Consider the following 12,595-nt stretch of genomic DNA (forward strand, 5'->3'; position numbering starts at 1 on the left):
ATTTAAAAACAAATAGAAATAAGTAGGAATGCACAGCTTGACTATTTGTAAAAATAATCTTTGATTTATATGAATGAAAAGATTGGGCTAGAGGGAAGATAACAAGGTTTTTTTTTGAAGGTGAGGCAGAGAATTCTAAATAGAAAAGGCACACATAGTCAGGAATGGCAGGAATGAGCAAGGCTGAAGGTCAAATATGTTCATGAAATAAAATATTTGACTTCAACCTAAAAACACAATGCATTACACAGAATGTAAATGTTATGTCTGTTTAGTCCATCTGTCTAATTCAATTCTGTTCTGTTCTGTTCTATTCTATTCTATTCTATTCTATTCTATTCTATTCTATTCTATTCTATTCTATTCTATTTACATCATTATTTGTATTAATTACATTATTATTTGCTTAATAATAGTTTGAAGCTATAATGGCCTTGGAAAAAGTGACTTACAACCTGTATTGACAGTTATGACTGTTGTACCATCACAACTGGAATAGATCACTTTGCATCAGAGGAGCATCAGATTTTCTGTTGCAGAAAAGAAAATAATAAAAGAAATGGGATAGCATTATTAACTAAATGCTTCATAATCAATTCTTGAAAACAGCTCCAAAAGGATAGAATGATCTCATTCAAAACCAAGTGTCTTCTTTGTCACTGTTCCTACACTGTGAAATAGCATTCCCCCTGTGTTCTGCATGGCAATATCTTGTCCTTCTGAAAGACCATATAGTTCTCGTTGTTCTAGTATGGTTTATGTCTGTTTCTTGCTGTTTACATGTACACTATGAGCTTATGCACCAGATACATATTCCTTGTGTCCAAGAGTTTTAAATGTTTCCATGATCTACTTGCAAAGGAGAAATTGCTTTGATTATTTAGGGGGCAACTAACAGATCTGTAGCCTCAAATTAAAACTGTTTTTAGTTAGTTGAATCTCACTGCGCTGGTTATACTGAGACTAAGATGAAAATAGGCCTTAATTTAGTGAAGGCAGATCCTAATGAAGCTGTATCCCAAATTGAGTTTACAGTAAATCAAAACAAAGCAGAATTGTGTACAAATGCTGATTAGTATCACAAGGCCTTATCAGTATGTTGCTATGATAATCATATGATGTATCTTCATGTTTTTTTCTTGATTTCTTTATGTATTGGCTGCTATAGAAAGAACAGTTTTAAATTTTGCTAATTTATCAGTGAAATTGTCTGACTTTTCTGCCCTAACGCAGACAAATCTGAAAAATGCTGAAGACTCTGTAATTCACCAAATTATGAAAATTGTCCAATAAGTGCTACCTCACCAGAAAAGAACTTTTTTTTCCTTAGAGAAAATCAGCTAAATTACAATATCCACATTTATTTATTCTGAAACTAAATAGGACATGTGACTGAAGTTTCTTTTATAAGCAAAATAGTTTAGGAGTGGTTCTGGCAGTTGACAGCTATAGATATGAAATCTACAGCAATTATATTTGGAATAGATGCTGCCAAACAGTAGTAATGTATAAATTTCTCATGTATATATACATCCAAATGAGAACTGTGTTGTTTCTCTGTGTCATATAATATATGTGGGTATTTTGTATTTATTAATTTGTTTTGTGATGTTTACATAGTGTATATTGGAAGTGATGACCCTTTGAGAGCTGTATGCAATGAATTTTCATTTTAATGTATGCCGATTAGTGGACATTCAAAATGACAATAAAGTTATTCTAAATCTAAGTTCTAAATTTCACATTGCTTTCAGTAATTAGCAACTCATCTTAAATTAGAGTTTCATTACATGTTTTTAATAAGTAAATAACAAATCATTATCATACATAGACTTGTTTTCTTTGTAAGAAGGTAGTTCATCCTTTTAGGAGGCAGCAGTCTCTCTTGATAAACCCCCTGCAATGGGGCCAGGTGACAAGCAAGCTATGAAGTGGAATGCTTTCCCTGCTCAAAATGCAGAAACAGGAATACCATCATCCATCCTTGGTACTTCATTATCATTGCCCAGAATCCTGCTGCCAAACTTAGGCAAAAAAACTGCCATGTTGTCCACGGAGCTCTTTTCCCAGAAAAGCTCTTTGCCAGGGCACAGCAAAGCTTAAGAAACCCTGTCATATAAGATTACTGTGGCACAAGGATATTATAATAGTGAGATTGGAATTTACTATTGTAGATTCTAGTTTAGGATGCTCACCAAAGCATTAACAATTGGGCTAATAAAGTATTCCTTTCTTAAAAGTTCTACAAGAATTCTGAGAGTTAATAACAGTCTACTGAGGATTAATTCAACACTAATAACACCTTTTCACATTATAATTTGTAGCCAAAGAAGAAAGCAATTACTTCCAAATGAGAAAAAAAAATTGGATGTTATTTTTCTTACTTATTGCAGCAGGAAGTTAATTATAAAGTAGTTGCAGTATTGGCTTGCAAACTGCACATCAAAGGAGCAGGGGCAATAATGTTGGTGGAAACTTCCTGAATGGCAGTTTGGGTATTTAGATATTAGCTTTTAGTTTCATTTGTTTATTATCATATTTTTAACATTTTGTATAACATTTGCCCTCTTTAGTTATATGAATTTTATCATATTCATTTTCAGCATTATTAATCATAATAATGGTAAGAGAAAACACACAGTATATTATTAGATATGTTATTTGGATAAGAGATCCTTCTATTTTTGTTACATTATTTCAATCTGTTTAAAAAAACGTTAAGAAAATTAAATTTAGATATTTTTAAACATTAAATTGAGGGAATCACTGTAAATGTTGTGTTGATATTAATTATTGTCCTTCTCCTCTGTCTCTTCCTTTAGGACTCCTTATTAGTCAAAGTGCAATTTTTTAATATTTTCTAAGTGCAGAGGACAGGACTTCTTCATGTTACTTTACAAAGCAGAATGTCAAATGTTGATTGTATATAAATGATAATATAGCAGTTTATAAATCTTCTCAAAAATACATCCACATTATTATCAAACAAATTCTACATAAACGAGTTTGTGAGTTGGACTTTATCTGGAGGAGACTACCTTTATTAAAAACAGGAAGCTATTACTGTGATTATGTAATAATTGAGACTATAGCCACAAATAAGTGGCCTACACTTTGGTAATGATTATTATCCACTGTGGTTATCTTAATTAAACCTATAGCAAAACGTATTCACAAGAATTTTGTCCGTAAGATAAATTTACATTTCCTCCCCTACCTTTTTTTACAGGAGACATGGAATGTGGGTTCGATTGCGGAAGGTAGTGATCTGGTTGTTGGGAATATACATAGCAATTCCATTTCTAGTTAAAATTTGTCCAGCTATTCAGGCAAAGCTTGTCTTCCTAAATTTTGGTAAGAGTAATGCTTCATTTAATATTTATTTTATCTTGACTCTATGCTAATATTTTAATTCAAGATTAATAGGTGTTCATACCTTGTCAGCCCACCCTTTCTTTAAAGACTGATTTCTATTTAGTTACTTAAAAGTCAATGTCAGTACCCCACAAGAATCTTGGAAACTGTTGCCATCAAGCTGCCTTGGCTATAATAATTTTATTTTTTTGTTCGTAGAAAATCTAGTATATTGATATAGATACTTAATTTGAAGTCGCATTTGACTTTTTTCAATTGTTCCTGCATATCTTGTGTCACAATGTTCAGTTCAGATTTAAAGCATGTGATATCTCAGTTTGTCGGTATCTGATTGTATTTCATTATTTCTTTGTGAAGTGCTGATGAAGGAGAGGCTTGATACTGCTGCTTGCAATTTTGTTACTGTTGGCATCTGCAGAGAATGTTCTAATGCCAGACAGTGAACAAGCAATTGTTTTTTTTTCAGCACTCCTCAAAAATATCCTTGCTGTGCTTGGTATGACTGTATTCTAATTATCATGTCTGTCTGCATTTTATGTAGAATTTGCTGCTGAGCTTGCAAATGTTTTACAAAGATGGAATAGAAAACCAATGAGCATTACTCAATGAGCCGAAACTGTGCCCTACAAATCTAATTCTAGGATTTCCTAAATTAGTTTTAAAGATACAATCTATAATTGACTGTTGGGACTAGGACAAACAGTAAACTGTATTGACAGTTAACAATTATGATTTAATAAGTATGTTTTGGAAGATAGCAATAGAAGTTGGAAAACAAATTACAAACCAAAGAAGGTTAACTTCTAATTTTTTCCCAGATGAATAGCCAGAAAAAAAAACAGCAAAGAGTGTTATTGTACCTTAAAGGTACATACATTTAAATCTAGCCTAATGTCTTAATTGGAGGCTTTTAACATTAACTGAGAATGTACTGTACAAACTCATGTTTGGGAGCACATTTGGGAATAATGAACAATGATGTCAGAGGGAAATGACTATTAAAAATACCATTCGTTTCTTTCTGGCCTCTCTATTTACTGTTCATGTATTTCCTCCCTAATGGCTGTGTATATTTACATGCCTCTGATGAAATGCATTGCAATTCATGCAGACCTAAGCCATTACACATTTGTGAGTCTTTGAGGTGCCAGAAGACTGGAAATAATTTTAAAGACTCCTCCCCTCCTTGTTGACATTTAAACATGTCTAGTAATTTATAGCAAATTTAATTATGCATTGGGATGTATATTCCGTAGAAGAAGTATTGTGCAAGCTTATGGTTGCTGATTTTAATTACAGAAGTTGATTATTTCAATCATCAGGTAAACAAAATGTAAAAGGAATGTTATCCTTCTATTTCAGTAAGAGTGCCCTATTTCATTGATTTGAAAAGACCCCAGGATCAAGGCTTAAACCATACCTGTAACTTCTATTTGCAGCCAGAGGAAGATGTAACTATTGGAGTTTGGTAAGGAATACTTTATTCCTCTCATTATACATTGATGTCCTTTTATAATTAGAACAAAAGCTTTGCTTTTTTTGTGAATTTAGAAAAAAATATCCAATAATGTGATATACATTGCAACCATGTGCAGTATTATGCTGAAGGTTATACTTTAGATTCAACTTAAGAGTAATGTAAATTTAATAGAAATCATGTGGGATTATTCAAGCATGTGATTTTCTTTAGTCTCTGAGAACAAAGCATAGGAACAAGGAAGAAAAACAACCCCGAGGATGACATGAATCATTGCTTAGTTGCAGATATATTTGCAGAAATAGCTTTCAGGTTTCATCTTTGTCTTCCTTGTTGTGTAGAAGGTATCCCAGATCTTTGATTGATTATGTGCCATCAACTTGTTTTCAGCTTTTATTGACCACAAAGATAGATTTTCACCATGATGATCTGTGATGATTCATTCATCGCCCCTGTAACTGAATCTATCCACCTTGCTGTTGGTCATTCTCTATTTCTTTTTCCTTCCACCTTTCCCAGAATCGGGGCTTTCTCCAGAGAGCTAGGACTTTTCATAATGTTCCAAAATAGGATAATTTGAGCCTGGTCATTTGTGCTTCAAGTGAGAAAACTTTCCTGGTTGATTTATTTGTTTATTGTCTTGGCTGTTTTCAAGAGTCTTCTCTAACACCAAAGTTCAAAAGTGTCAATACTCTTCCTATTCTGCCTTTTCAGAGTCCAATTTTTACTGCTATAGAGTATCAGAGAATAATAAGACTTGCACAATTGTGATTTTGGTAGTATAGACACATCATGGCATTTGAATTTTCCAAGGTTTTCATGGCTGCTTTAGCCATGTGATAGTGCTAGTTTGCAGCATGTTTCTTTACTAATTACTGTTGATGGTTAATTCTAAAAGGTAGAAGCTATCACCACCTTGATATCTTCATTAATGATTTGAATCCCAGTTTTTACTCTCTAAGAATCAGATGGACTAACAAATGTTTTTGCAGATTGATGCAGAATTATGATGCAGATCAGGTTCTGTCAGATGAAACTGATTATTAGGGAGCAGAATGAAAACTGGATAGCAGGTCCTTAGCAGATAGATAGAACAGATAACAAGAATAGACTCAGCAAATTGCTCTTGCAACCAAGCATTGTGGCTTACAGTGTTCTTAATTAGGGTGAAATTCTACCTTTTGAAGGATACTCAATTCTGTTCCCCCAACCAGCCTAATTTTTCATCATTACTTTTCATCTGTTTGGATTCATATTTATATTTTTCTTGTCTTCACCTCCTTATTGTTTTACATTTTTTCTTCTAAAGCAGTTTTATTCTTTTGTAGTTATTTCATTTTTTTCAATTATACTGGTGTCTAGTTTGGAAAAATAGTTTTGCTTTTCCAATAGTATTTTTTAAATTGTTATGTTTGAGGGATTCAGTCTGGACTTTTTCACTAAATAACTGTGATAATTTCATACTGCTCAGATCAATGAGTCAAAGGACAATAAAGCAATAGGAGAATCACCAGTTTATTTAAATATGACTATAAAATACAAACAATAAAATAAAAGTTAATGATGTAATATAAAATATCCAAACCTTTCCCATATATTAATCATATTCTTTCTAACAATAAAATTATAATTGTGATGAGCAATGGGCCGAGACTCTTGCAATTTAAAGGAAAAGTAGGATTGTTATTATTCTAACTAATTTTTACATCTCTTAAACAATATAGTCTAAAAGAACAATGATAGGCAAGTGCATATTGATACTTCACTCTATATAAGTAAACAAAATGCCCAAGGGCCCTCATATGAGGAACATGTATCAGGCTTTTTATCTTAGAAAAAAGATAAGTAAGATGGAATGACATGATAAAGGTATATGAAATTATTTTTTGTGCATCGGGAGAAAAAGTATTTACCTTTCTTAACAGACTAGATCAGGATCCTTCGTTTAAGATTAAGAATATGAAATTGAGATTTTTTTTAAAAAGTACCTTTTCTCCCATAGTTAACTGAAGTTGTTAATTCAAGATTTGAGGAGTTTTAAAAGGAGATTAAAAATATGGATACTCAAGTTTTATTTAATTGATTGCAGTTTTTGTGGTAGTATGTTCCTCAGGACTAGCTCTTGGGGAGCATTTTGTTGTGATCTTTCACCTAATCTACACTGTTTTTATGCTCTTAGAAGATTTTTGAAAGTCTAAGCATGATGTAGGACTGAGTAGCAAATCATAATGCTAATTCAGCATTCTACTAGTAGAAGTAAAGTGAGTTTCAAAACTGATTTGCAACTTCTTGTTTCTATTTTAATCTGTTTATGTGTATCTAACCACTTGTCAGATTTCTTTAACAACAGTCCAGACTGGAAAAGCACAGCAAAGAAGCAATTCTCTCTGAGTTTTGGATTAATAAGATTTATTTTAAAAAAAAGTTGAAATGATAATGAAAGAATTGTGGCAAATAATTTGCTTTTAGATATGGAACCTGTTTAAAAGCTATTCAGAACCATTTATTTCTGGCTTTCTTCTTGTACTTTTAGCATAACAAAGAGAATACCAATTTCTTTGAGAAGTAAGCCAAAAGCTCTTAAGTTTTCTGTACATAATGGTTATTAGACACATTATCAGCATGAGAATCCTCTCTGCGGCAGTTATATCTAAATCTACCCCATTGTCTTTTGAATATTGTAAGATTTTTGAAGAATTGGAATGGGATACCTTTGTCCTAAAATGACTCACATAGTGCTGCTCATGATAGGTAGTGTTTATAGATATCCAGGATTGCATTGTTCTGTATTTTACTCCCAGCCCCACCTTCATGTCTCATCTACCTATATGAAAGCAATTTTCATAGTTGTAGAACAATGATTTTAAAGTACTGATTAGGTAAACATGAAATTGAAATAATATGCCTAACCACTGCTTTAAAAGTATCAAAACTGTTGTTTAACATTCCTTTGTTTTCAACTTGTAGAAATAAGAGCCACTTTGGTGAAATATTGAGGAACTTCAGTGTAATACTAACAATTTACAAATTGCCGATTGCATCAGCTTGGTGGGAAGAATGCTGATAATTAACAGAATCCCAATAGACATGCAGAGACAAATTTAACTCTTTCTTCCTGGTATAATCCTAAAGAAAGCCCATTTTTAGAAGTTTGTACTGTTAGAGTTGAAAGACGGGATATATCCCCATGGAAAGTAAGAAGGAGTTACCACCCATGCTGATTCTGAATTTATGAATTCCATATAAAACAAGTTAGATAGTTGGTTCTCATTATGTGTATTTTTTCTTTATTGATCTTTTTAAGTGTTTGGAATATAAATAGATTTGCTTGCAATAATCGTAAGGCTTGAAAATAGGGGCTGGAAATAAAATATAACAAAGCAGTGTCTCCAAATTCTTTAATTTCAAAGGTTATTTTCAAATTTGTATTGAACTGCTGCTCCCTTATTAAATCTTTGGCATTCATCTTCATGTATCTGTGCTATTGGCTACACACTTAACTTATTCTGAACTATAATTTTGATTTTAAAAGCCATACTTAATTAATATAATTAAATAGGATAAAAAATACAGAATATCAGTCATCTTTTTCCCAAGTATGGCAGGGAAGGAAGCAGAAGTTTGCTGAGAATTGTTCTTATCCTTCTTTGTTAGATTGCTTGCACTCTTTTTCCAAAAGAAAACTGAATTAGTTATGCTAGTGTAAACTAAATAGGCTTCTAATGTACTGTATATGCATCCTATTTACTTTCAAATATTCATATAGCAGCAATATGCATAGATGGCAGCTTTGATCACAGTTAATTAAGTTATTTAGTGTAAAATTAAATTATATGTGGTAGCTCATGGATAAGTATTTAAATCACTGCCATTGAAAGGCTGTTGAAACAGACAATCTTGACATACATTTAATTTTAGGCAGTTAACTGCCTTTCATTTTCAACTTCTATATTGTTCTGTAGTTTGATGAGCACTTCTTGCAATGTAATGTCAATGTCAGCAGTATCCATTGCAAATTGATCCACTGTCCAGGCCAGAATATCCAGTCCTTCCAAATTTTTTGAAATCAAATGGTGGTGGTGAATTATGCAGTAAAAACAAAATACTTATAGCACAGCATGTTTAAAAAATGCAATACATTTTCTGTGTACCTGTCATGGAAGCTATAATATTGTCAAGAGAGATATCATTCTTATTGAAATAATTCTTCTTCAAAAATTGTTTTCCCTTTAGTATCTGTTTTAAATTTTCAAGTGAAGAGCATTTTTTCTCTGAATTTGTCATTGACCAAATATCTTACATAAGCCAGCAGTATTGTTGTGTTATCTGGTAACCAGGCTTCATCAATTTGCAAATCAAACTTAATTTTTAACTGGGATGCTGGGAACCTAACATCAACAAGACAGTATTTGTATTACTATACAATTTCTGTGCCTCCCCTTTACATATTTTTTACTTGTAGCTCCCTTGAAATATCCTTTGGTCCTTAGTTAAGAACAGCTGAATTAAGACTCTAGAAATCCTGGAAGGAATTGCTTAAGATTCAGCACACAACCAGTTGTTAATGGTTTGTATACTAATTCTAAATATTGTATATAACTTATTGCACATTTGTAGGCTTCTGAAGCAGGGAAGTTACTAAGATAGAATGAAAATATGCAAGGAAACAATGACATTCTTGTTACCATGTCTTTTAGGCACACAGTTCCCACATTTTTATGGAAAGATGCTCAAGGAAAGGACCCACTGTGGTTCGAGGATATTTTGGGTTCCAATAACCCTGTAATCCTTTATTTGCACGGAAATGCAGGGACTAGGTAAGCAAAACACAAAAATAAAAATAATGCCCATAATTTAAATCTATTCAAGGCTCATTCTTCATTAAACAGGGCAAGTACGCAGGAAGTTTGGAATGTTCATGCTGAAGCCAGTATATGTTTTGTTTACTGTAGCTGATTTTTAAATACATTTCTCTTACTGTCTTTTCATCATATCTGATTCCATGGTATTGTATCACAGTTTAGATCCCAAGATTAGACAACGTGGTTATGGCAGCAGCAAAGCAAGCCTCTTTGATTAATGTTTTCAGTCACTAGGATTTCCTTTGATTAATGTTTCTAATTCTTGGAGGAACAAAGAAAGCTATGTACAACCTGATAAGAGAACTGATTTAAACCTTTGACTTGAAATTTAGTTACCTGCAAACTCAAAATGTGAGAAACACATCTCCTAAATGTGAAGATGAGCAGTATCAAGATCATACTAAGAATATTATGGGATGCTATGGAATGTTACATGCTACACATTAGTTACGAGCAAGTGTGCTATATCAGAGATGCGGCAAATGAAAACATTCATTCCAAACTCAATATGTTTGAACTGTATATAAAGTGATTTTCTGCCTTTGTAAACTGCTCCTCTCCTCTCTTGAGTGAAGCACCTTTCCTTACTTGTGTATATAAATAGATTTTAATATACCATTCTGGCTTGGGTTCTGTTAGGGCAAGGGACACCGGCCTAATAGATTTGCTGGCATTTATGGCTAACATGATGAATGTTTTGGATCTCAATACTACTGTGCATTGTTCCACAAATTTGAATATATATTATTGTACAGTTGTTTACAGATTCAAAATAAGGAAACATTCATTACGATAAATGCAGAAACTATATTCACTCTTCACTCTTCTTAGCAACATCTCCTTTGGCATAAGTAATAGCTTTTAAGTTTCTTATAGCCAGCTAAAAGGCCTTCTATTCTTGCTTTAAAAAAAACCACTTCCTTGCAGAGCTCTTCTAGCTCAGAAATATTCCTTAGTATTCTGGATCTGAAGTCTAGGGACTGTGAAGGCCATTCCAAATGCAAGAATAGAAAGAAACTTGTCTGGCTATATGAGTGAAGCGCTGTAATTATAGTTGGACACAATTTAGCTCAATATCTGCAGTTCAAATTTCGATTTCTGAGGAAGTGGCTGACTTCTGAATAGACATGAATAGTATTATCATGTAAATTCTAGTTAACAGTGCTTCTTCCCTAGCAAGCGGTCAAGACTTAAGTAAGGGTTTATTGAAATCAGTGGCTCTTAAACTACTTCTAACAAACAGATTTTTCATTAAAAGCCAGCTCATTTTTATGCTGACATTAGAAAATTATGTAACACAATGTTTTATATTGATTTTAACTTTACTTTCCCAACATTTCTTAACAGAGGAGGGGATCATCGTGTAGAACTTTACAAGGTAGGAATCAAGTGTTGTTACTCATATGTTCTGAATACTGTTATTCAGTATTCAATATTATTAACAGCAACATGTATCCGTATTTGTTTTCCATATTTTATATGTGAGGAAACATTTATTTATTTCATTTGTATGCCATCCATTTCTCTGATAAGGTGAAATAAATAAGAGTAAGAAATATAAGCAGAAGGTACTCAAAACTCTGCATTACTGAACAATGTCAAATCATATTGTAAACTTTTTATGATCTGTTCCATTCCACACCACAATGAAAGGTTGCATCTTGAATAGTTCCTACTCTCGCATTAAAAATGAGAACCTTGTATATTGCCATGTCAAAGTGAAGAAATTTGTTAGCATGTAGTGATTATTATTTTAAAAGTTTCTTAAACTTATTTGGAGTTGCTTCTCTTCCCTTACAGGTTTTAAGTTTTCTTGGTTACCATGTAGTCACATTTGATTATAGAGGTAAGTTTCTTAGACTACATTTTTTTTCTGAAATGTTGTTTTGTTCCCAAATATGGGTGGCTGTTTTGTTTTAACCAACCTATTGGCTATTTCTTGAATTTCATTAACCACATAATTTGCAAGAGTTTGTGTGTTTTATTAATCCCCCCAATTATAGTGCATGGTCTGTTAATAATCAGTAATTCCCTATTTTTATAAATTAAATTGTAAATAAATTATAAATGTATTACAGAATGTTTACAAATGAATTGTTTAGTTTAGACAGGAGTGTGCAAAAGGTTGGATCTCAAATGAAAAAGTTCACAAAATATCCTATTTTGAAGCTGCTATTTTGAATGTGAAACAGGAAATTCTGAGCCCAGAACAACATTTTGAACTCCGAAAAGTTCTGCTCCTAGCTCAAAACACTCCAGAATGCTTGTTTGTATGGAAAAAAGCCTCATGTACTCAATCTGCTAACAAGTGAACCTCATTATTGCTTAAAACAGAAGATAATCTAAGATTTCCTAAAAATCTGTAGGTTTCAATGTGAAAAAGTAGCATAGTAAGTGTCTGGTTCCTAAAGTAGGGCATTTGCTACTTCAATATAATGTTGAATATTTTTTTTTCTGCCAGGAAGAATCAGGCCATAGAGGGACACAACAGTCTATTTGAAGCGTAATTTTCTTGAGCAGTAATTAATTTAAAAAACCCCTTTATTATGAACTTTCAATTAGCTTTGCAGTTTTCACAAGATAGTTTTTTTTATTTTATTTCAGCTTGTAAGTCAGTTTCATTTCTCATACTCAAATTATTGAAAAGATATTCCCAGAAATTTTGCTGCAATTGAAAGTCATATTTTTAGTGTGACTCCTTCCCCCCCACCCATCTGACACTTTAGATGTGTTGAGATGGCAATTCCCACAATTCCTATTCAGTATTCTTAGCTGGGAGTGTGTGTATTGAGGGGGGAGAATTGTAGGAATTGGGATCCTAAGAATTCCAAGATGCTTTAGGTCCAATGGAACTAGAACCAGCATAGCCGGCAGGTAACTG

General features: G+C 32.7%; 1 protein-coding gene across 2 annotated transcripts in view; it reads left to right on the forward strand.

Moving 5' to 3' along the window:
• ABHD12 (abhydrolase domain containing 12, lysophospholipase) overlaps positions 1–12,595 on the forward strand; it is a 30,175-nt gene that overhangs the window by 5,374 nt on the left and 12,206 nt on the right. For both annotated transcript variants that reach the window (XM_034427460.3, XM_060692561.2), the window contains exons 2-6: positions 3,230–3,354; positions 4,738–4,843; positions 9,550–9,669; positions 11,062–11,092; positions 11,515–11,560. In XM_034427460.3, coding sequence (XP_034283351.2) covers positions 3,230–3,354; positions 4,738–4,843; positions 9,550–9,669; positions 11,062–11,092; positions 11,515–11,560 — 428 coding nt within the window. The remainder of the gene's footprint in view (positions 1–3,229; positions 3,355–4,737; positions 4,844–9,549; positions 9,670–11,061; positions 11,093–11,514; positions 11,561–12,595) is intronic.

Source organism: Pantherophis guttatus, chromosome 1, assembly GCF_059756535.1.
Source record: "Pantherophis guttatus breed Tessera chromosome 1, ASM5975653v1, whole genome shotgun sequence".
Lineage (NCBI taxonomy): Eukaryota > Metazoa > Chordata > Lepidosauria > Squamata > Colubridae > Pantherophis > Pantherophis guttatus.